This window comes from Mus caroli, unplaced genomic scaffold (genome assembly GCF_978045245.1).
Source record: "Mus caroli unplaced genomic scaffold, Mus_caroli_1 scaffold_18, whole genome shotgun sequence".
Lineage (NCBI taxonomy): Eukaryota > Metazoa > Chordata > Mammalia > Rodentia > Muridae > Mus > Mus caroli.
Genome location: NW_028227273.1, coordinates 20,529,170 through 20,552,948, shown reverse-complemented (window position 1 = coordinate 20,552,948; position 23,779 = coordinate 20,529,170). Strand labels below are relative to the sequence as shown.

The 23,779-nt window shown below is 43.8% G+C and overlaps 1 protein-coding gene across 3 annotated transcripts in view; it reads left to right on the top strand.

The window, feature by feature from the left end:
• Slc30a6 (solute carrier family 30 member 6) overlaps positions 1–23,779 on the top strand; it is a 29,953-nt gene that overhangs the window by 3,774 nt on the left and 2,400 nt on the right. The window contains exons 2-13 of one of the 3 annotated variants that reach the window (XM_085833370.1): positions 2,008–2,094; positions 4,304–4,388; positions 6,046–6,088; positions 8,216–8,281; positions 9,593–9,673; positions 10,098–10,133; positions 11,086–11,180; positions 13,143–13,191; positions 13,480–13,599; positions 16,714–16,816; positions 19,623–19,670; positions 20,553–20,621. In XM_085833370.1, the coding sequence (XP_085689496.1) occupies positions 2,008–2,094; positions 4,304–4,388; positions 6,046–6,088; positions 8,216–8,281; positions 9,593–9,673; positions 10,098–10,133; positions 11,086–11,180; positions 13,143–13,191; positions 13,480–13,599; positions 16,714–16,816; positions 19,623–19,670; positions 20,553–20,621 (882 nt within the window). Of the gene's footprint in view, positions 1–2,007; positions 2,095–4,303; positions 4,389–6,045; positions 6,089–8,215; positions 8,282–9,586; positions 9,674–10,097; positions 10,134–11,037; positions 11,181–13,142; positions 13,192–13,479; positions 13,600–16,713; positions 16,817–19,622; positions 19,671–20,552; positions 20,622–23,779 lie in introns of those variants that run through there. The other 2 variants (XM_085833371.1, XM_085833372.1) reach the window with 2 other exon arrangements.

Here is a 23,779-nt window from a genome sequence, read left to right as displayed (position 1 = left end):
ACTGGGTTATAGTTGCATCTTGTATCATGCCTGTCACCAAATCAGAAATCCATGCTTTCACGGCAAGTACTTTATAAACTGAGCCATCTCCTTCCACAATGTCAGGATGGCATAGGAAGTGACCCTCTGCCTTTTAAATACCTGTTGACCCTCTTAGCCTAAAACTTAAAAGTAACTTAATTCCATGGAATAAACTGGGGGGCTAGAGAGATAAATGACCCAGCACTTAAGAGCACTTTCTATTTACAACCTATAACTTCAGTTCCAAGAACCTGCTGCCTCCACAGGCATGCACACACGGATGGCACACACTTAGACAGACACAGATACATAAACGTAAATCATTAAAATAATTTTCTGAGAGCCGGGCGTGGTGGCGCACGCCTTTAATCCCAGCACTCGGGAGGCGGAGGCAGGCGAATTTCTGAGTTCGAGGCCAGCCTGGTCTACAAAGTGAGTTCCAGGACAGCCAGGGCTATACAGAGAAACCCTGTCTCGAAAAACCAAAAAAAAAAAAAAAAAAAAAAAAATAATAATAATAATAATAATTTTCTGTATTGGGCTTAGGCCAAATAAATATCCAAGAATCACACTGTTTTTGTTGTTTTGTTTTGTTTTTTAAAGGCTACGTAGCTGGCCATCTCAGAACTCAGTACGTAGATCAGGCTAGCCTCATGGAGCTCCTCCTGTCTCTGCTTCCCCAGGTCTGGGAGTAATGGTGTGTGCACCAGCACACCTGAGTCAAGGAGCACGAAAAGGCGACAGGTTAAAGCTCTCATCGTGTGTATCCACTGAACTGTGTTAAAAAGGACATTGCCACACAAATACGTTTGTAGTTTAACTACTTGTCCACAATCCCTCTCAGCCTTCTGTGTTCTCACCTTTCCCGGGTCCTGGCACCTTTTGCTTTCCTAGACAGCTTGATCAAGCAGCCCATTTAGGGGTGAAAACACCCCATATAGCTTTTCTTGCCTTCCTTTGCTTTATTGTGGGAGTGATTTTGCCATGCACCGAAGGCCAACAGTTCTCAACCTGTGGGTCGGGACCTTTGGGGGGGGGGTCATATGACCCTTGCACAGGGGTGGCAACAGATACCCTGCATAGCAGATACTGACATTACAATTCAGAACAGCAGCAAACTTAGGGTTATGAAGTAGCAACAAAATCATTCTCTGGCTGGGGAGGGTCACCACAGCTTGAGGAACTGTGTTAAGGACGCATAGCGTTAGGAAGGCTGAGAACCCAGGGCCGGGGTTCTTCAGCAGCTTCAGTATTTGACTCAAAGTTCAGTGAAGTAGAAACACAGGGTGGTTGTTACGGTGACTGTGCCTTGACCATTCAAGAAAGTATTTCACTAAAACCAAACTATTTAAGTGTGCCTCTCAGCAGTCAAATTATGACATGTTACTCTTTGATGATCAGGAAAGAACTCTCGCCCTCCTTCAAATTAATTGCTTTTGGAATAACAAAATTTTCTCTTGAAACATAGCTATAATATTTTATTTTGGAAACCTGGCCCAGAAAACTTCATAAGAGCATAGTATATTTTCAGTGCAAGGGAAGGAATGGCTTTATGAGTGTAAACAGAAGCTGCTAATAATCTCCCTGGCCCTGCGCTGTTGTAGGTTACAGCAATCATGGCCATTCCCCCAGAGTCTTTGCCTACGTGCCTAAAAGAGAGCGTAGCGGGTTTACCCGTATAGTTACTTAGCTTTGTTAAGTAAAATACAGTATTTTGGGAGAGGGAGGAGATCCAGAGCTAAAAATGTCTACATCTGACTTCCTAAGTTTCTGTTGGCTGGCTTTGAGATGTTGGACATCTTATCAAAAATGACTTGCTTCTCATATGGCTATTTGCCTATTAAATCAGTAAGTGCCTTTAACTTGTGTAGGGTACTTGCCGTGTGGAACCCTTGATAAGGTAGTTGTTGGTACTCTCAAATCGCAAGAGCATTAAAGATTATTAGATATTTAAGGCTGATTTGTATTTTTATGTTTGTCTTAAAGGGGACGATTCATCTCTTTCGGAAGCCACAGAGATCCTTTTTTGGAAAGTTACTACAGGAGTTTAGACTTGTAGTAGCTGACCGGCGGGTAAGTCCTTCTTCAACCTTGGCTTGAGTTATTATTGCAAAGCCACCTTATTACCCTGAGCTGAGGATTGAGGGACTGGAGATGTGACTCCGGTTAAGAGCAGGAGGTGCCCTTGCAGAGGACACCCCTTCAGTTCCCAGCACCCACACAGAAGCTCACATCTGACTGTAACTCAGGCCAGGGGATCTGGTGCCCTTTCTGGCCTCCACAAGCACCAGCTACACCAGGCGCAGGCAAAGCAAAAACTAGTCATCACTTTCTATCTTTAAGTACTTTGTGCCTCTTCCTTCTGGAAAGTTCTTTTTTTTTTTTTGGTTTTTCGAGACAGGGTTTCTCTGTGTAGCCCTGGCTGTCCTGGAACTCACTTTGTAGACCAGGGTGGCCTCGAACTCAGAAATCCACCTGCCCCTGCCTCCCAAGTGTTGGGATTAAAGGCGTGCGCCACCACACCCGACTTCCTTCTGGAAAGTTCTTAACCCTCTTTACGTTCTCACTCACCCTTCCCTGTCCCTGTCCCTGTCCCTGTCCCTGTCCCTGTCCCTGTCCCTGAGCTACTGAGTCTAACCAAGGAAATCCAACCCTGCTGACTTGTCGTCTCACTGTCAATTGATGACAAGCCATGGGCGCTCCTCTTGTTGAAGTTCTATAGTTCATTCAGTTTCCCACATTTCTAGATTTCTAGATAATGTGTGTGTGTCGTGTGAGTGTGTGTGTGTGTGAACTACAGTACATATGTGGAGGTCAGAGCACAACTTGGGAATTGGTTCTCTTTCCATCATGTGAGTTCCAGCTCCTTCCCTCTGCTCTGTGGAGTGTGAGCCCCTTCCCTCTACGAGTGCTGTCTGCTCTCCTGGTTTTCATTACACTGTGTGTTGGTGACTGTGTATTTAAGCCTCAAGCCCTAACCCCTCCCACCTCTGCTTCCTCTATGGAATTTGGCCTCCTCACGTCTCATAGATGACTAATGGGCATTTCAGTCATAGAATGGTCAAGGCTGGACCTTGATCTTCAGTCACTTGTGTATTAACTAGATGCTCTTCCAGATGGTCAAGTCTGAAAATTTTGAAATCTTTTCCATTCTGGTTTAGTCCCTTGATCCTCACATGAGTATGCTCAGCAAACATGCTGGCTATCTTTAATGCAGTTGTGCAAAGCCTTACCGTTAGCACTGCCTCCTACCACTTTCAAGCCCCACAGGACCTGGAATGATCTTTTGCTTTCTGTAGGCAGGGAGGGGTTGAGAGAAACTCTCACCACGTAGCTTAGGCTAGCCTCAGACTTACTGTGTAGCCCATGCTGGCCTTCAGCTGCCATCCTCTTATCTCTGCATCCTAAGTGTTGGCATCATGGGCGTACCCCACCATGCCCAGGAAAATGTAAGGCAGGCCCCAGCTAATGTTTCCTGGCATTCAGGACATCTCGTGCTACTGCTCAGACTCCCTCTCTTCCACTCTTCTCTACTGTCCTCACCAGGGGCTTTGTCACTTGGGGCCCTAGCTCTCTGGCTTCCGTTTTCTTTCCAATTATTCTCATGCTAGAGTCTGTGGCCTTTCACATTGCTACGAGTCTTTTCTGATGAGCCAGTCTAAAAAGAACCCTCTCCAAACCACCTTCTGTCATTGTTTCCTTAGCCACTCCCCAGGGTCTGTCTGTGTAGCCTTGACTGTCTTTGGAACTCACTGTGGAGACCAGGATGGCTCGAACTCACAGAGATCTGCTTGCTTCTGCCTCCTAAGTGCTGGGATTAAAGGCATGCGCCACCACTGCCTGGCTCCTTGACCCACTTTTTACTTGCTTCCTAGTACTTATTACCATTAACCTAAATCCTTGTTTACTGTCAGTCTGCCTACATGGTAAGTCCATGTTTTGTTCTCCGCTTTATTCTCATGCCTAAATAATGCCTGGCATTGGTACTTATTGAGTAAATAGCTTTGTTCAGAGAGTTGTTTTAAAATTTGCATCCTTTAAAATGGTTGGGTTGTGTCTGACAGGGTTTGCTATGCTGCCTAGGCTACCATGAGTGACCCTCCTGCTTGACTGAGGGAGCCTGATTGATGATGATTTGGTTAGATGTAGATGTAGGTTAGATGCCACAGTTTTTTAGAAGAAGTCGTATTTGTCTGCTGTGTGTCTATTATATTATCGGTGTGGATGAGGCAGGCGATCTCTGCCAACACTGTCTGAATGGGCATGGTTCTCCCTCCCACAGTCCTGGAAGATCCTTCTTTTCGGTGCAATCAACGTTCTGTGCACTGGCTTCCTGCTCATGTGGTGCAGCTCCACCAACAGCATAGGTATGTTGCCCTTTGGTTGCTATCAGCCCAGCTTCACTTTTGGTTTTGATTTAAATAAAGATGTATGTGTTGGCTAACTTTTTGTCAGCTTGACACAAGCTGTAGTCATCTGAGAGGAGGGAAGCTCAATTTAAAAAATGCCTCCAGCCAGGCAGTGGTGGCGCACGCCTTTAATCCCTGTGCTTGGGAGGTAGAGGCAGGTGGATTTCTGAGTTCGAGGCCAGCCTGGTCTACAAAGTGAGTTCCAGGACAGCCAGGGCTACACAGAGAAACCCTGTCTCGGAAAAAACAAAACAAGAACAAAAACAAAAACAAAAAAACAAAAGAAAATGCCTCCATAGAACTGGGCCATAGGCAAGCCAGTAGGCTATTTTCTCAATTAGGAATCAGTGGGAGAGGGCACAGCCCACTGTGGATGGTGCCACCATGGCCTGGTGGCCCTGGGATGAGTTCTTTCCTTTCACCATGTGAGTTCCCAGAATCCTCAGGATGTCAGACATAGTAGTAAGCACCCCTACCCACTGCTGCTGGCCTCCTCTTGAAAATACTTTTTTGAGAGGCTGGAGAGATGGCTCAGAGACTAAGATGCTCTTCCAGAGGTCCTAAGTTCGATTCCCAGCAACCACATGGTGGCTCACAACCATCTGTAATGTGATCCAGTGCCCACTTCTGGCCTGCAGGCATAGTACTTTCTGAGCCAGGTATAGTTGTGTACACCTTTGATCCCAAACAAACCAGAAAAAAGAGAAATATTATTTAAATCATTTGAGCTACATGCATTCCAGAAAAGCACATAATATATATAAAGGAAAGGGAGGCAAAGAAAGGCAGATTTCTGAATTGGACGCCAGCCTGGTCTACATAAAGAGTTCAGAGAAACCCTATCTCAAAAACAAAACAAAACAAAACAAACAAACAAAACCAAACCAGAAAGAAAGAAAGAAAGAAAGAAAGAAAGAAAGAAAGAAAGAAAGAAAGAAAGAAAGAAAGAAAGAAAGAAAAAAAGGAAGGAAGGCAGACAAGCAGGCAGACAAGTAGACAGGCAAGCTCTGAAGTAGGTTGAATAAGCCATAATGAACAACCCAGTACTCAGCCCCTCTCCATGGCCTATATATCAGCTCCTGGCTCCAGATTTCTACCCTATTTGAGTTTCTGCCCTGCCTTCCTTCAGTGGACTGCGATTTAGGATATGTAAGCCAAATAAACCTTTTCCTTCCCAAGCTGCTTTTGGTCATGGTGTTTTATCACAGCAATAGTCACCCTAAGACAGGGGCTGGAGAGATGGTTCAGTGGTTCAGAGCTCTGACTGCTATTCTAGAGGTCCTGAGTTCAATCCCCAGCAACCACATGGTGGCACACAACCATCTGTAATGGGATCTGATGCCCTCTTCTGGTGTGTGTCTGAACCTCATATAAATAAAATAAATAAATCTTTTTTTAAAAAAATGCTTATCAGACTTACAGAAGACCTGAGTTCAATTCTCAGCACCTCTATCAGTCATCTGTAGCTGTTTCCAGACGATCAACACCCTCTGTCTCTCTCAGGCTCCTGCGTGTACATATTGCTTATAAACTCGGGCCACACATACACACTTACAAGTGATAATAGAAGGCTGGGCTGGGCAGGATTTTAATGAGTCTTTCTGTTCCTTTGCAGCTTTAGCTGCCTATACTTACCTCACCATTTTTGATCTCTTTAGGTAAGTTCTTTTTAAATATCCTTTAAATTTTAAAGACAATAAGCAAAGATTTCTTGTCCTGAATCTATTAAGCTTCCTTTACTTAAAGGAAAGTAATTATTGAAATAAGTAAATTTAAAACTTTTATTTGTAACAAATTCCCGATTTCTTCTGCTCAAAAGTTCTTTGAGACAATTCCATCAGCCTTAGCCAATCGGAGAATAGAATCATCTGACTCGCCCATCCTGCGAATGGCCCCGCAGATGCCGTAAGTTTTAAACTGGCCATTAAACCGGCCTGTGGTCCTATCAACCTCGGCCACGTTCATCTGGATGGACGCGTGGTCCTTAGCCCAAAACTTAGGATACCCAAGATTTAAGATACAATTTGCTAAACGCATGAAACTCAAGAAGAATGAAGACCAAAGTGTGGACACTGTGCACCTTCTCAGAATTGGGAACAAAACACCCAGGGAAGGAGTTACAGAGACAAAGTTCATAGTGGTGATGAAAGGATGGACCATTTAGAGACTGCCGTACCCAGGGATCCATCCCATAATCAACTTCTAAACGCTGACACCATTGCATACACTAGCAAGATTTTGCTGAAAGGACCCAAATATAGCTGTCTCTTGTGAGACGATGCTGGGGCCTAGCAAACACAGGAGTGGATGTTCACAGTCAGCTATTGGATGTATCACAGGGCTCCCAATGGAGAAGCTAGAGAAAGTACCCAAGGAGCTAAAGGGATCTGCAACCCTATTGTTGGAACAACATGATGTACTAACTAGAACCCCGGAGCTCTTGTCTCTAGCTGCATATGTATCGAAAGATGGCCTAGTCAGCCATCAATGGAAAGAGAGGCCCATTGGACTTGCAAACTTTATATGCCCCAATATAGGGGAATGCCAGGGCCAAAAGAATGGGAATGGGTGGATAGGGAAGTGGGGGGGCGCTATGGGGGACTTTTGGGATAGCATTGGAAACGTAATCGAGGAAAATATGTAATAAAAATATTAAAAAAAAAAAATAAAGTTACCAAAGGTGGAAAAAAAAAAAAAAGAAATAAGTAAATTTATCCTATAAAAGCCTTTAATCCCAGAGGTCAGGAGTCAAGAGTCAGGAGGAGCTCTAAGTTCCAGGCCAGCCTGGTCTACAGAGTGAGTTCCAGGACAGCCAGGGCTACACAGAGAAACCCTGTCTTGAAAAAACAAAAAAGAAAGAAAAATCATAGAACTAGACAACACAAGTGGCAAGAGCCACTGGTCTAACAGCAGAAAGGCGGATGACTATCCAGGCACGTCCTGGGGATGCACACACACTGACGGACGCTGCAGAATGACTCTGAAGGGTGAAAGTAAGTGGTGTCATATACTGAAAGTCACACAGAAGGAGCGAGAGCGCTGGCTTGGTAGCTGAGGCCCAGCACTCCTCTTCAGAGGACCCAGTTGGGTTCCAGCACCATGTTAGGTGATTTACACTGGGGTTTTAACGCCAGCTTCAGCAGCGTTGGCAGCCTCTGGCCTCCTTGGTCATCTGTGCTGGCGTACACATGTCCGTACACATTAGTAATAAGAAAAGAAAGTACATCACACAAAGTCAATCCTCCCGAATTTATTTGTCCTTGACAAGCTCATTATAGTGTTTGCTGTAGCAGTCTCTGTTATCCGTGGTTTCACCAACTGCAGTCTGAAAATCAAGGGCAAGGATTCCAGAAATAAACAATTTTATTCCTAAGTTTTAAGTCGCATGCCTTCCTGCGCAGGGTAATGAACGCTGGCACTGTCCTGACTCGGTGGACAGCCCGGAGCGTGAGTCGACACGTTGTCCAGTTTACACACACTGTAGACTTGTCTGTTAGTCATGTAACACCTGTCTTATGTTATCCGGTTGATAGTCATTGACCCATGATACTGCTCAAGTAGCACAGGGACACAGGGCCACATCAGCTCCTCCTGACTGGCTGTATGTCAGCTGACACGAGCTAGAATCATTTGCAAAAAGGACCTCTCAGTTGCGAAGGTGCCTCCATAGGATTTGCCTATAGGCTGGCCTTTAGTGCAAGAAACCCTTATTTTAAAAACTACTTTATTAGTCTCTGCATGTATTTCTGGCTCTACTTTCTAATGCAGTTTGTTTTTTTTTTTAGTTTAATAACATGTTTAATAAGCTACTGGGTAATGATGAGGAAACCTAGCCCTGCCTATTCGTTTGGGTAAGTTCAGATTATTTTATTTTCTGCTAAATGACTGCTATTAAAATAATAATGATAAGAAGGCTGGCTGTAGTATTTCTGGAAAATAAAAATAAAATAAATGCCACCTGCTTAGTGACGTGGTTATTAAGTAGAGAATATATATAAGAAATGTCTTCTAGCTGGGCAGTAGTGGCACACACCTTTAATCCTTGGAGGCCAGCCTGGTCTACAGAGACAGTTCCAGGACAGCCAGGGCCGCATGCAGAGAAACACTGTCTTGAAAAACTAAAAAATAAGTAAATAGAAATTTCTGGGACTGGTGAGAAGGCTCAGTGGGTAAGAGCACCTGACTGCTCTTCTGAAGGTCCGAAGTTCAAATCCCAGCAACCATATGGTGGCTCACAACCACCCTTAATGAGATCTGACTCCCTCTTCTGGAGTGTCTGAAGATAGCTACAGGGTACTTACATATAGTAAGTAAATAAATAAATAAATAAATAAATAAATAAATGATAAATAAAATTTAAAAAAAAGAAATTTCTAAGAACTGAGTCTAGAAATGATAGATAATAAAAACAGCAATTATGTTAAAATATTCATGTTCATTTGTTTCATATTTTATGAACATATACTAAGAAAAGTTGATTTCAGTAAGTTTTTTTAATATTTTAAAAATGCTGTTTAGTCATAGAAAGTATGAAGGATTTTAACAAGTGAATTTTATAAGTGCTATGATATATTTCCATATTTTGCGTTGATGGAGATAAATTTCTGTAGTAAGACTTTGGATTTAGTAATGAGCTAACAAAACCTTGAAGCCTCTGTATATAGTTATAGAAGTCACTGTGTTGAAGGCTGTACATTTTATATTAGAGGAGACTCTAATGATGTGTTAGAAAACATGAACTCGTTCCAGATTCAAGAAAGCAATTTTTAAAAAGACTTATTTATTTATTATATGTAAGTACACTCTAGCTGTCTTCAGACACTCCAGAAGAGGGCATACAATCTCATTATGAGATGGTTGTGAACCATCATGTGGTTGCGGTGATTTGAACTCAGGACCTTCGGAAGATCAGTCAGTGCTCTTAACCGCTGAGCCATCTCTCCAGCCCAAGAAAGCAATTTTAAATAAGAATTGTACTTCAATCAGGAAACTTTGGGGGTGTGAGGAACAGTTAAAACAGGGTCACTATGTAGACCAGCCTCCCCCCAGCCTTCCCTTAGCCAGGCGTGAGTTCCACAATGAGTGAGGGAATGTATGCATGTTCTAGGAAGCCTGGTTTATTAATTGAAGAATTTTATTCCTAACTAATAATGTGATTTCAGGTTTGAAAGACTAGAAGTCCTGGCTGTATTTGCTTCTACTGTCCTGGCACAATTGGGAGCCCTCTTTATACTAAAAGAAAGGTACATTTTTGTCTGTATCATGATCAATCTCACCCGTGACACTTGGAAATAGGACAGAATCCAGGGAGACATAGTGGTTTGAGTAGTATGCAGATTACCGTGGACAGTGTTCAAGCTCTGCTAGTATAATTTCTTCCTTTGGTAAAACTAACTCCAGTCATAGGTGAATCTGAATGGAAGAGGCTCAGCCTGGCATGTGTTTAAACTTCCTTACCAGGCCATTGAAATGGCAGTGGGGGGCCTTGGTAGAGAAATGTCGACATTACATACTGAGAATAACTTGTTAGTCTCCTGGCCTCATCACCACTAATAGTTTTAAGAACTTTAGGGTAGATTAATTATATATTCATAATAACTATAAGTAATGCATGTTTATAGTTTTATGATTTATGTAACTAATTTGATGTATTTTTCTTTCTTCTAGTGCAGAACGCTTTTTGGAGCAGCCCGAGATACACACGTAAGATGGGTTATTTATTTATTTCTCATAGCTCTGGGATCTGTCTAACCTCAGGGCATCATGCAAGCTAGGGAAATATTCTACTGCCGACGCGTATCCCCAGCCAAAGATTTTATGGGGCAGGGGTGGTTTTCTGTTAATTTTGATCCCAATTTCTAGTTGCTCCATTATTTTTTGCTGTTGTTGTTGTTTTTTTTTTTTTTTTTTTTTTTAATCCGAGACAGGGTTTCTCTGTATAACCCTGGCTGTCCTGAAACTCACTTTGTAGACCAGGCTGGCCTCAAAATCAGAAATCCACCTGCCTCTGCCTCCCAAATGCTGGGATTAAAGGCGTGCGCCACCACGCCTGGCAAGTTGCTCCATTATTACTTTGTTCAGCATCAGAGTTGAGCGTACAGCCCTGTATCTTATCACTGGCCTCTCAGGAGGAGAACCTGCAAATCCCGGGACTCCCTCTCGTCTTTGACAGTCCCCAGACCCTGGGCTTTGTAGTGGCACAGGAAGGATTTTGTATCTTCAGAAGCCAGCACACTCATCAGCTCCCTCTAGTGTTTGTCATTTTATATTTGACCCCAAATCTCTCCTTGCTGCCTTTAGAAAAGAATGCACTTAACACCCACTGCTTAGCAACTCCGCAGGCCTTGCCTGTTAATTCAGGCTCATCTGACTTATCCAGTATGTTGGCACAACTTCCATTAACATTTGTATAAATCCACAGCAGTAAAATGATTCATGAGAAAACACTGTTGATGGTAAGAGACCTGTCTAGACCTGTGTAAAATGGAGCAGCAGCAGGCAAGACATGAGCTAGGTAACTAGAAAACAAGCTGGATTCTGTTGGGCTGACTTAAAGTGGATCGCTCTTCCCTTCTTTCCCTCATTCTCTCCACATATGAAATTACAGACTGGAATTATCAAGAAAACATTGAAGGGGATGTTTTGCTCTTTCTAGGGGAAGATTGTTAGTTGGTACTTTTGTGGCCCTTTCTTTCAACCTGTTCACGATGCTTTCTATTCGGAATAAGCCTTTTGCTTACGTCTCTGAAGGTATGTTATGGTTTTTTATTTGCTCATTTTAGTTTACAGTTAATTAAAAACATTTTTATAAAAACTGGTGGTTTCTTTTTTCATAAACTTGTACATCTGTGAGAAATATGTTTAGTAGAGAAGGAAGCTAGGCCAAAGGTTCTCAAGTGTTTGTTTGTTTGCTTGTTTTCTGAGACAAGGTTTCTCCTTGTAGCCTTGACTCTCTTTTCTTTTTTTTTTTTTTTAAAGATTTATTTATTATATGTAAGTACACTGAAGCTGTCTTCAGACACCCCAGAAGAGGGTCTCAGATCTCATTATAGATGGTTGTGAGCCACTATGTGGTTGCTGGGATTTGAACTCAGGACCTTTGGAAGAGCAGTCAGTGCTCTTATTCACTGAGCCATCTCTCCAGCCCTAGCCTTGACTTTCTTGGAACTCACTCTGTAGACCAGGCTGGTTTTGAGCTTAGAGATCGACCTGCCTCTGCTTCCTGAGTGCTGGGGTTAAAGACGTGCCTCCCTCCCCACCCTCTATGCTAGCTTCTGAAGTCTATCTATGTGGAAGATTGTACAGACTATCATCTCAGTAATAAACACTGAAAAGAATATATAAAAGCCAGTGTGCTGGCTTTGAACTAGGTGATATATGAACAACGACAGGTCTACCCAGGCATGGCGGCACATGCTTACAGGTCTACCCAGGCATGGCGGCACATGCTTACAGGTCTACCCAGGCATGGCGGCACATGCTTACAGGTCTACCCAGGCATGGTGGCACATGCTTACAGGTTTACCCAGGCATGGCGGCACATGCTTACAGTCCCACAACATGAGAAGCTGAGGCAAGAGGATTGTAGTTCCAAGCCACTTTGTGCTACACAGTGGCACAGGCCAGCCACGGCTGTTTGCTGAGACCCTGCCTCCAACAAAACAAACGAAAGGCGTCTCTTTTAGGCAGTTTCTCCAACTTTGTCAGTATAAACTGCTGATGCTCTTCAGAGCCTTTAATGTTTGCAATCTCATTAACCGGCAAAGGATTTAGCTATTAACACATGGGGACACGTGAGTGGGTACGCAGAGCTGCCTCAACACAGAGGACGCAGATGGATGATGCTCTGTAGGCCTCTGGACTCTGCAACACAGCAGACAGTGGAGAGAGCTTTCTGAGGTGCTCACTCGCATCCCAGCAGTCCCACAGGTATCAGGAAGACAAAACTCTCTGTTTCAGTCAGAAGTTCAGAGTGACAGGTCTTTACTCATCTCCCCATAGTCACTGAAGCAAAGACTTTATTATCCTCATTTTACCCCAAGGCATTTAAAGGTTAAGTCATTTGCCAAAGGCCACTCTCCTGGTCACAGGCTGAGCTGGAACTTGCAGGTAGATGTTCTGGTATCACTGGCGTCTCGTTAGTGCCTTGCCAGTGTTTTATAGAGAGCTTGCCGATCTCTTTACAACAAGGTCTTGTTATAGAATGAGTGTCAGTGATGGTGCACGCCTTTAATCCCAGCATTTGGGAGATAGAGGCAGGCGGATTTCTGAGGCCGGCCTGGTCTACAAAGTGAGTTCCAGGACAGCCAGGGCTACACAGAAAAACCCTGCCTCAAAAAAACCAAAACCAAAACAAAAAAAGAATATAGATTTGCAAGGAGAGCTGTACTTCGTGGCATAAAGGTTAGAGAACAACTTGAGTCAGTCCTTTTCTTCCACCACTTAGAGGCATCTTGCATCCCTGAAATGTGACATTAAAAGCACCGTAATGTGTAAGGTACTCACTCCTTCCAGTCAGCTGTGCATCAAAGGTGAAACTGCTTCAGACTTAGTCCTTGTCATGAAAAAGGTTAAAGCTGGAGATTTGAGAAGGTTTGCCCTTTGCCATATTACATGGTCACTGCCAAACTTATTTTTAAAATGAAAGAATTCGTGTTTCCAGTGATGGTTTTATTTTTCTATATAGATAATTTAAGTATTTTCTCCTTACAGCTGCTAGTACGAGCTGGCTTCAGGAGCACGTGGCAGACCTTAGCCGCAGGTAAGATGCGCTGCAGTTTGTTGGCTTGTGTAATTTAACGGGAGTCCCTGAGAAGCATCTCCACCATGGGGGCTTAGATCCGCAGCTGGAGTCTCTGCACGAGCTGCTCAGGTCAGTTCTCGGTCTCTCTTGGCTTTTTCATTGATGCCAGAGGAATTCTGCACAGTGGCCAAGCTTTGTCCCCGAGTCCTCTTTGCTCTCTGAGGGAGGGGTACAGTGCCCCTTACCTGCAGTATGCTTTCACCGATGTCATGGGGATACTAATGAACTCTTTTTGGTCTTCCGCAGCTTGTGTGGCCTTATCCCAGGACTCAGCAGTATCTTCCTGCCCCGCATGAATCCGTTTGTTCTGATTGATCTTGCTGGGGCGTTTGCTCTGTGTATAACATACATGCTGATTGAGATTAAGTGAGTATATTGTATTGCTGTCAGATGTGTTTTGAGTCCTGGGACCTGACTTTAAGGGCATCGACAAAATGGTTTGGGGGTGGGGGTGGGGTTCAGGCTTCTATCATGTTTTGCTTATGACTTATGTAACCAGGTCAGGTCTTAGCCTCAACTGTTTCCACCTGAAAATTAGAGGAATTAGGCCTCAGTATTTCTCACCACAACTTAAAATGAAAATGAGAAAATTTCTAATTCCTGCTGCTGGCTGGACGAGTGAGGCAGAAGGCAATGGAAACTGCTCTTGTGGGAGAGGGGAAGGGAGGGGAGGCCAGAAGCAACTTAAAAAGAAAGAAAACTAAAGCTTTTTAAAATATATGTTATACAGCTGCTTTTAGACCAGCATTTTACAACTGAATTCTTTGATTAACTTACCCTTTAAACAGTGATGTGTAGTATAATGGCTTCATCTTTATTATTGTTCTTTTTTACCTATCTCTCCTGAAAAGTCACAGGCAATTGTGTTCTTATTTACTGCCTCTGAGAAGACTCCCAAATGTTTCTTTCTAACCAGATTTATGTTGAATTCCAAGGCAGTGCATCATTTCTTTATTAATACTAATTTGTGTGTGTGGCAGTCAGGACAGCTCTGGGAAGACCGTGCTTGTTCACCTTCTAGCTTGTAGAAACAGGATCTCTCACATATGCAGCATGCTCCAGGCTTGCTAGCCCTGGGCTCCTGGTGAGAGATACTCCTTCTCTGCCTCCATCTCCCTGTGGGAATACCAGGACCCAGTACAGATGTGGGTCACCACATCCAGCCGATTACATGAGTGTAGTGATCCAACTCAGGTCATCAGGCTTGAGAGGCAAGTGTTCAAACTCACTAAGTCATCTCCCTGGCCCTGACACTTTTTACATTGCTTTTTATTTTAACCATTTTACAGCATATAGTTTGGTGACCTTAAGTAAGTTCACAGTTCATCTGTGTTGTATGTTTCTCTGTTTCCTTCCTTTTTGAGGTTAAATCCCACATCTTATTTACCCACTCACCTGCCAGAGAACATCTGGATTGATCCCACCTTTTGGCTGCTGACTAGTGTCACTGTGAGATGAAGTATATGGGTACCCACTTAGTCTCTGCTTCTATATCTTGGTGATGTCTACTGCAAGGTAGACTGGCTGTGTAGCATGTGGGTTTGCAGGGGCCCCGGTGCTTTCCTTAGTGCCTGCTCTATGTTCCTCTGTGCTCAGTCTTCCCCAAACCAAAGTCAAACCTGATTCATCCTGAGGATACTCAGGCTTTTCTTAGCATGTATTGTCTCCCCTCTGCCATGTTGCTGCCCTGGATAAAGCCATCGTCTTCATCACTGTCACCAAAATAGTCTCCTGGTCTGTTCTCTTCCTCATCATCTCTGGTCCTTTCCACACTACTGCTTCTGTCACCATCCTCTCTCCAAATCAACAGTAGGAGTAGGGTTTCCGAGTCTCAAATCCACTTGTAAAACATTGAGGATGTTTAGCTTGGGGTCCTGTGCAGTCAGCCCTCTGCAGACCTTACCAGCATCACCCGTCTGGACCGGGGTCCGCTCGTGCATCATGCATTTCAGCTCCTTACCCCCTACTGCTTCCCTGTCTTCAGTATCCTCCTCCCACCATTCACTCAGCTCAAAGCTCAACTCTTTTTTTTTTTTTTTTTTAATTTTTATGCGTAAGAATGTTTTGTCTGCACGCATGTCTGTTCACAATGTATGTGCCTAGTGCCCTTGAAAGCCAGAACAGGGCATTGGATGTCCTGGGCATGCAGTTGCAGACAGTTGTGAGCCACCATGTGGGTGCCAGGACTGGAACCCGGGTCTTCTGGAAAAGCTGCAGTGGCTTTCAGCTGCTGAGTCACCTTTCCAGCTCTAGCTTTTCTGACTTGCCCACTCCTTGGTAGCTTCATTACACTCTGTTTGTCAGTAATGTCCTCTAGAGACTTGTGCTTGATCATTGCTATTACTTTACTAGGTTTCCAGAAGGAGGTCTCAGGTAGCCCAGGGCAACCTGGAACATGTCACTTAGCCAAGATTGACCTTTCACCCTGGATCTCCCCACTCTCACTGCTGTGTGGCATGCCCAGTGTGCAGAGAGTGCCTCGCTGTGGTTTCCTTGCGTGGCAGATGCAGTGTCTTGTTCCTGTTTCTCTTCCAAGCACAGTGGGAAGTAAACGTGTCCAGACTCGTCTGTAGCAGTTAGCACTGTGGTCTGGCTTGTAAGGAGAGCTGCAGAATTGATGTGATGGAGCCCTTCAGCTATAATGTCACCAGATCATATTCCTGGGAAACATTGAAATATTTGTTGGTTTTGCTTTTTTTGAGACAAGGTTTCTCTGTGTAGCCCTGGTTGTCCTGGAACTCACTTTGTAGACCAGGCTGACCTTGAACTTAGAGATCTGCCTGCCTCTGCCTGCTGACTGCTGGGGTTAAAAGTGTGTGCTGCCAGGCTGGTGAGATGGCTCAGATGGGTAAGAGCACCCGACTGCTCTTCCAAAGGTCCGGAGTTCAAATCCCAGCAACCACATGGTGGCTCACAACCATCCATAAGGAGATCTGACTCCCTCTTCTGGAGTGTCTGAAGACAGCTACAGTGTACTTACATATAATAAATAAATCTTAAAAAAAAAAAAAAAAAAAGTGTGTGCTGCCACCACCGGGCTACTTCTGAAGTTTTTCATGCAAGAATTACTGGGTGCCAAATGGCTGGAAACACAGAAAGTGCGTTGTCTCCTGTCAGGTTGTCAGTTGAAGTCTCTGCGTTGCGTCTGCAGTCTTTCTGGTGTCAGGTACAGGAAGAGTCGAGGAAGGCTCGTCTGTCTTATCACAGCTCCTCACACTGATCTGATTATTATTTTCCCACTAAAGCTTGACAGGAACGAGTTCTAAAAGCTGACTCTGGAGTGCTGATGTTCCCGCTGCCCCAACCCCCTCCACACACACACACACACACACACACACACACACACACACACACCCCAGGTGCTCTCTTGACAGTAGCAGCTGTTGCTGTTTTCTAGAACTGGTTTTGATAATTAATTTTCGTCGGCAGAGTGTTAAGTTGTAAGTTGACATTTAAGATTGTGAACTGTCTTCCTTGCAGTAACTACTTTGCCGTGGACACTGCGTCAGCCATCGCCATTGCCCTGATGACGTTTGGCACCATGTACCCCATGAGTGTGTACAGTGGGAAAGTGCTCCTCCAGGTGAGGCTGTCGTGGTCACTGAGTACGCTGGTCTAACGTGAGCCGGGTTTCCGTCCCAGCATGCAGCAGTGTCTTCCAGCAGATAGATAAAGCGAGCCCTTAGCAGTGAAGTCAGACAGTATTCTCTGAACTCACTTAGCAGAAATGGGCTGGAATTTTATTGCCTTGTGATAATTTAGGCTTATATTCTTATATGTTCCTGTTACATGCAATCATAAATTTATATTTGTTTGTTCTAGTCATGTTTTAAGTGGAAATAATGCTATGTAACTTTTTTTTGGATATTTCATTTCTTTGGGTAAATATGCTCTGGTCTGTTTACTATTGCTTTTTCCCCCTGTCATTGATCATTGTAGTGACAATAAGGGTATTAAAGTAATATAAACAGGTTTTCCAGAACTAGGTGCATGTACATCCTGCTCTTAGTAATAAAGACAAGGTAATTGTTTTGTTTTGTTTTTCGACACAGGGTTTCTCTGTCTCTGTGTAACCTTGGCTGTCCTGGAACTCACTCTGTAGACCAGGCTGGCCTCAAACCCAGAAACCTGCCTGCCTCTGCCTCCCAAGTGCTGGGATTAAAGGCATGTGCCACCATCGCCCGGCCTGACAACATAGTCCTTATGTAGTACTATACACTAAATGAAATGTTACTTTTCTATTTCTTATATACTTTTTGTTTAATTTGTTGGTTGGTTCTTTTTTACTTCATTTTATTTATTTTTTTATTTCACTTTCTTTATTCATTTATTTATCTTTTTTTCTTTTTGAGACAGTGTTTCACTGTGTAGTCCAGGCTGGCCTCTTCTCTCCCACAATGGTGCTAGCATTAAAGCTGTAAGCCCCCTTGCCCAGCCTGCTATTTTATCATATGTGTGTGTGCTTGAGTGTCTGTATGTGTGCCTTGTGCAGGGAGAGTTGTCAGGTGTCAGGAGAGAACTCAGATATCCTGGAACTGGAAGTATAGACAGTTGTGAGTCTCTGTGTGGATGCTGGGTACCAAACTCTGCCCCTCTACAGAGGCAGTAAGCATTCTTTTTTTGTTGTTGGCTTTCAGTTTTTTTTTTTTTTGAGACATGCTTTCATCATTGCCTTTGCTGTCCTGGAATTCACTGTGTGGATCAGGCTGGCCTCGAGGTCACAGAATTCCTCTTAAAGGTGTGTCTCACCACCACAGTAAGCACATGCTTAACCGCTGAGCCGTCCGTCCCTCAGCCCTGTGCTGGTTGGATCCGTTGGTCTTTTTGGATTCTAGAGAAATCGAGCAGCTTCTCTGTGTGTGTGACGTACTCCTCCCTGGGAGCCCCTCCCGCTCTCGATGGTTTTCTCCTTAATGTGTTTTTGTTCCTGACAGAAACCACCTAGGAAAGCTAAAAGCACACAAGTGAGTTCTCTGGAGATGACCCACCCACTGTTTTACATATCCTGCTTTGGGTGAGCGCTAAGAATGCAAGGTCCCTAGAGACTTCATCCCAGATGGCTTCTTGCTGCTGATGTGCCTTTCCTGTCACTATTACATAGCCTAATAATTCCTGGACATCAGCCCACCCTATTGGGCAAATTTCACGCAGATCACCATGAATATGAACTTTCATGAATTAATGCTATTTAGATGAATTAATGACTTTATGGAATTCCTGATTTGATTCAAATAATTTTAGAGAAAAAAATTTAAGGAGATGGTTTTAGTTGTTTTGCCAGAAAGATGTAATAAAGTTAGAATCCAGAAGAAAATGTGTCCCCTCCTCTTAGAATAGTAAGCAAAGGTTGCATAAAAAGGAATATGATGACCCTTCATAATTATATAAAGAAGAGAAATTGTCTTGGGATAAATTTGTAATCAAGAAAAAACATTCATTCTAGGTCAGGTCCAAGGATGAAGCCACAGGTGTGCACTATGATAAAGCCAGGCCATGTGAAACTGATTCTTTGGACTTAAAATGAGCTTATAGAATGAAACACTGCTTTGAACTTACTATCAACATCCTTCCATAACTCCTCCTTTGTGTAACATTCTATCTATGAGGTAATTGTCTAAAGAGCTTTTGTCTAAGAAGGTATAAAAAGGCCAGAACAAATCAGGTGGCGGCTTGGGGGGCTCTGCCCGGTCCATCCAAATGTATATATGTGTATGTCTGTTTGTCTATATGTATGTATATACACACGTGTAGCTATACGTGTATGTATGTAAGTATGCATGAACACTTGTGGAATTAATGAAACATGTAGTTGGGCCTGGCCAAAGTGTATGTGTGTGTGTCTGTCTGTGCATATTATCTGTGTAAATTATTTTCTTTCTTTTCTGTCTGGTTTTTAAAGAGTACACCAGTTCCAAGCCTCTCTCCTGGCTAGAGAGAAGTCCTTGAGCCAGAAAGAAAAGAACCCTAGCAATTAAACCTTTTTTTTCCTTCTTCATCCCCTGTTGCTGCCAGCAGGAGTTTATTACCAGAAACCAGCAGCATCCCGCCACGGAATAGTCAGAAACCAGCACTTATTAGCACAAAATAGTAAGAGCAAGTTGCAAGGCCAGAGATCATCTGTCTTTGACCTTGGTCTGAAGCTGAGACCCACCATCCTCCGGTTCATTCTAAAGGCCAGGGCAGGCTCCTGGCATGCTCAAAAACAAAAACAAACAAAATGTGTGTGGGCCATTACAGTGATGTAATTAGGCCAGTGAGACCTCTCGTCTGTCAAAAGCCAAGGCTGGTTTGACATCCATTTGTGGGTGTTAGGGGGAACATCAGAACCATTATTGCAAAGTTCCTTTCTCTCTAGGCTGTTCATGTTTTATTTTATTTTATTATTTTAGACAACACCACCTCATGTTATCGGTCAGTTGGACAAACTGATTAGAGAGGTAAGTTGAAATAGTAAATATGTTATCTTTCATAATTACGTTAGAGAAACAAAAGGGTGGGTATGTATAATATATTCAACTGTAGAATTTTCTTCTAGGAGAGGTTGTGTGTGTTATACTAATAGTAGAAGCTATAACATAAGGACAAAAATAGAAAAATTTAAGAAACTGCTCAGCTTAAGAAGACAAATTGACTTGAAGTAAATGTAGAAGATAATGGTCAGAAGACATCATATTAACTGAATAAATGATCTTTCTCATTGTTTGACTAAAGCCAAAGGTCCAAGTCTACATGCTAATCTACCCAGATTCTCAGTTTGTAGGTTATTTTCTTTTGGTAGAAGTCCACCCACTAATGAAGAAAGATCATTGGTTTGGGCGTTGACACTGTCCTTGGTTGTCAGTATTCGAAAGGCTACTTTTTCTAACACAGCTGTCTGTGTGTCTCAAGCTGAGTCCTGGTCCTGAGCATGTCTTTGTTGTGACTGTCGTCATGGCCCTGGAATTTATCCAGTGGCCTTACATTCAAACAGAGGCTTGTTATGGGAGGATCCAGGGAAAGATACAACCAGTTCTCGAGTGCACTCCCATGCACACCTTAAAAAGAAACCTGGTACCAAAGGGATTGTCATAAATATGTCTACCTTGTTCAAAAACAAAACCATAAAACGTAAAGCGCTGAGCTTCTGCTCCTGACCGAGGATGGGGAAGCCTGGGTCAGGACTGAATAAACAGGATTCATCTTAGAAGTCTGATAGCCAGTGCCTGCCTTGTCAGGGCTTAGCCATATCATTTCTAGGCTGACAGCAAGCCTGTAATGTGACTGGACTGCACTGTTCTGTCTAATGCAGGTAACTGATAAACTGTTCTATGTTTATTTAGGTGTCTACCTTGGATGGGGTGCTAGAAGTCCGAAATGAACACTTTTGGACCCTTGGATTTGGCTCATTGGTATGTCTTCTGCAACTTAGTTTAGTATGATTTGAACATGGTTTTTAAAACTTAAATAACGTTTTGTTAAATTTTTCATGGTGGGGGTTAGGGGACTGGCTGGAGAGATGGTTCAGAGTGTAAGAGCACTTGTTCTTGCAGAGGACCCAGCACCTACGTGGTGGCTCACAACCGTCTATTAAGCCCGGTCCCAGGGGAACCCCAACAGGCAGTAGACACACAGTGCACAGGCACACATGCCAGCAAAACACTCATATACACAATAGTAAGATAAAGCCAAAAAGGGTGTTTTAAATGTTGGAGCTAAAGAGAAGGTTCAGTGGCCAAGAGCACTGGCTGCCCTTCCAGAAGACCTGAACTCCATTCGCAGTGTCCACATGGTGGCTCACCTCTCTGCTGGCCTCCCCAGGCCCTGGCACGCACATACCGCACAGATGTACATGCAGGCAAAACACTTATGCACACAAAGTTAAAATAAATAAATCTTTACTTTTTTTTTCTCGAATGCTTTGATTTTCCTTTATGTTTAATGGAATCTAATTGTATTTTTCTTCTTTTCTTCTTTATTTTATTTATTTATTTATTTTTGGTTTTTTGAGACAGGGTTTCTCTGTATAGCCCTGGCTGTCCTGGAACTCACTCTGTAGACCAGGCTGGCCTCAAACTCAGAAATCCGCCTGCCCCTGCCTCCCGAGTGCTGGGACTAAAGGCGTGCGCCACCACCGCCCGGCTTTCTTTTTTTATTTAACCTCAAAATCCATTGGGTATTTTGTTGTTGTTGTTGTAGTTGTTGGAGGTATGGAAATTTAATCTAGAACCTCTCGCCTCATAGTTTTCCCTGTCATCAAACACTCCCTTACTACAGTACATTTTTGTTTGTTTTACTTCTGAGACAGTGTCCCGTTCTGCAATTGAGGCTGTTCTTGAGGCCACTCTCGCAGCCAGGTCAGGCTTGCACTACAAGCCTCCTGAATACCGAGACTCTAGACGTGCACCATCACCTTGGCTTACCTGTCCTTTTGGTCTTGTTTGTTTGTTTGTTTCTGTGTTTGTTTTTAAGACAGGTCCCTCTATGTAGTTGTGGTTGTCCTGGAACTCTGTGTCAACCAGGCTGGCCTCAAATTCACAGAGATCCACCTGCCTCTGCTCCTGAATGCTGGGATTTAAAGCCAGGTCTGTTACTTGTTTTTATGCCTTTCTAAACTGTGAACTGAAAAGTGGTTCAGTTCACATGTGAACTAAGTGCATACATACTTAGGGCAGACGTATAAACAAACGCATGAGGTTCTAATGAAGAGGTGTTGTCTTTCTCCTGACCCTGGTCCTGTGAACCTACCCCACCTCCCACCCCACCCTTTGTCTCTGCTGTGCTGTTTGGATTCTCATCCCAGTTCTTAACGTGGGCCTCTGTCCTAGAAAGGAGCTGGGACTGACAGGGCTCAGGCTCCTGCAGAGCTGCAGATCTCATTGCAGTCCCGGTGTGCCCTCCCATCATGAAGTGTGCCGGAGCCCTTCAGCTGCCTTTCTCAGATTGCCTGTCTCAGTTTCCATGCAGGAGTTGTCACTTAACTGCTTTGGGGTTTTTAGGTCAGTCAGTGTCTCCAAGTCTTCCTTGTGTTTCCTCTTGCACAGCTCTGATACCTTACAGGTCTTACAGCTCATGCTTGCAATTTCATAGGTGCTGTAGCACTTAGATTTTTAACACCTGTTCATAGGTTTCAGTTTTACTGTCATAGTGTCTCAGTGTTTGTGGAAACATTTGGGCATTTCAAAAACTGCTGCTGTCATATGTATGTATGTATGTATGTATGTATGTATGTATGTATGTGTATTATGTATAATTGTATGTAGTTTGTATATATGTATGATTGTATGTATGTATGTTTGTATATGTGTATGTATGTATGCATGTTTGTATGTGTATGTATGCATGTTTGTATATATGTATGTATGTGTTGTGGTACTGGGAATCACACTCAAGGCACCGTATGTGATAGAGAAGTACTCTACCACCAAGTCACACCACTCGACTCCCCAGTATATATTTTAACAACTCTAGAATTTTAGGTAAAGAGCCTCACACTCCTCCGTCAGTCTGCCATGCTTATCTTAGGTTGTTTTCCAGTTTACCTGTTTACATAGGCTGTAATGAGCAACTTTGTGAAATAATTTTCTTAAATACCCATGATTATTAAGATTCCCAACACACGAGAGGCAAGGGGATGTGGAAGTCTATGAGTTCAATCAATGCCAGCCTGGTCTCCATAGCAAGTTCCAGGCCAAACCAAGGCTACATAGTAAGACCTTGTCTCAAAAACCAAATGAACATTTATAAATGAGTTTTGTGAAGTACAGAATAATCAAGTATTTATGGCTTTTAATGCACATTATCAAACTGCCTTGCAGAATGGCTATACCAATTAACAGTTACCTTCATACTTTCATGTGTATGTGTGCATTATGTGTGTGTGTGTGTAGGTGAACAGAGGCCTGAGATGTCAGGTATCTTTCTTTCTTTCTTTTTTTTTTTTTTTTTTTGTTTTTTTTTTTTGTTGTTTTTTTTTTTTTTTTTTTTTTCGAGACAGAGTTTCTCTGTGCAGTCCTGGCTGTCCTGGAACTCACTCTGTAGACCGGGCTGGCCTCGAACTCAGAAATCTGCCCTCCTCTGCCTCCCAAGTGCTGGGATTAAAGGCATGCTGCCACCACTGCCTGGCTGTCAGGTATCTTTCTTATCACTTGCTAAGTAACATATTGAGATTGGGTCTCTCAGTTGAACCCAGGCTGGTCTCAGATTCACTGAGCTCCTCCTGCCTTTGCCTCTGCCTCTCTCTGCCTCTGCCTCTCTGCCTCCCTCTCTGCCTCCCTCTCTCCTTCCCTCTCTCCTTCCCTCTCTGCCTCCCTCTCTCCTTCCCTCTCTGCCTCCCTCTCTGCCTCCCTCTCTGACCCCCTCTCTCTGACCACCTCTCTCTGACCCCCTCTCTGACCCTGTCCCCCCTGCCCCTGCCCCCCTCTGCCCTGCCCCCCTCTACCCCTGCCCCCCTCTCTGCCCCTGCCCTCCCCCCCCCTCTGCCTCTCTCTGCCTCTGCCTCTGCCTCTCTCTGCCTCTCTGCCTCTCTGCCTCCCCTCTCTGCCTCCCCCTCCCAGCCTACCTCTCTCTC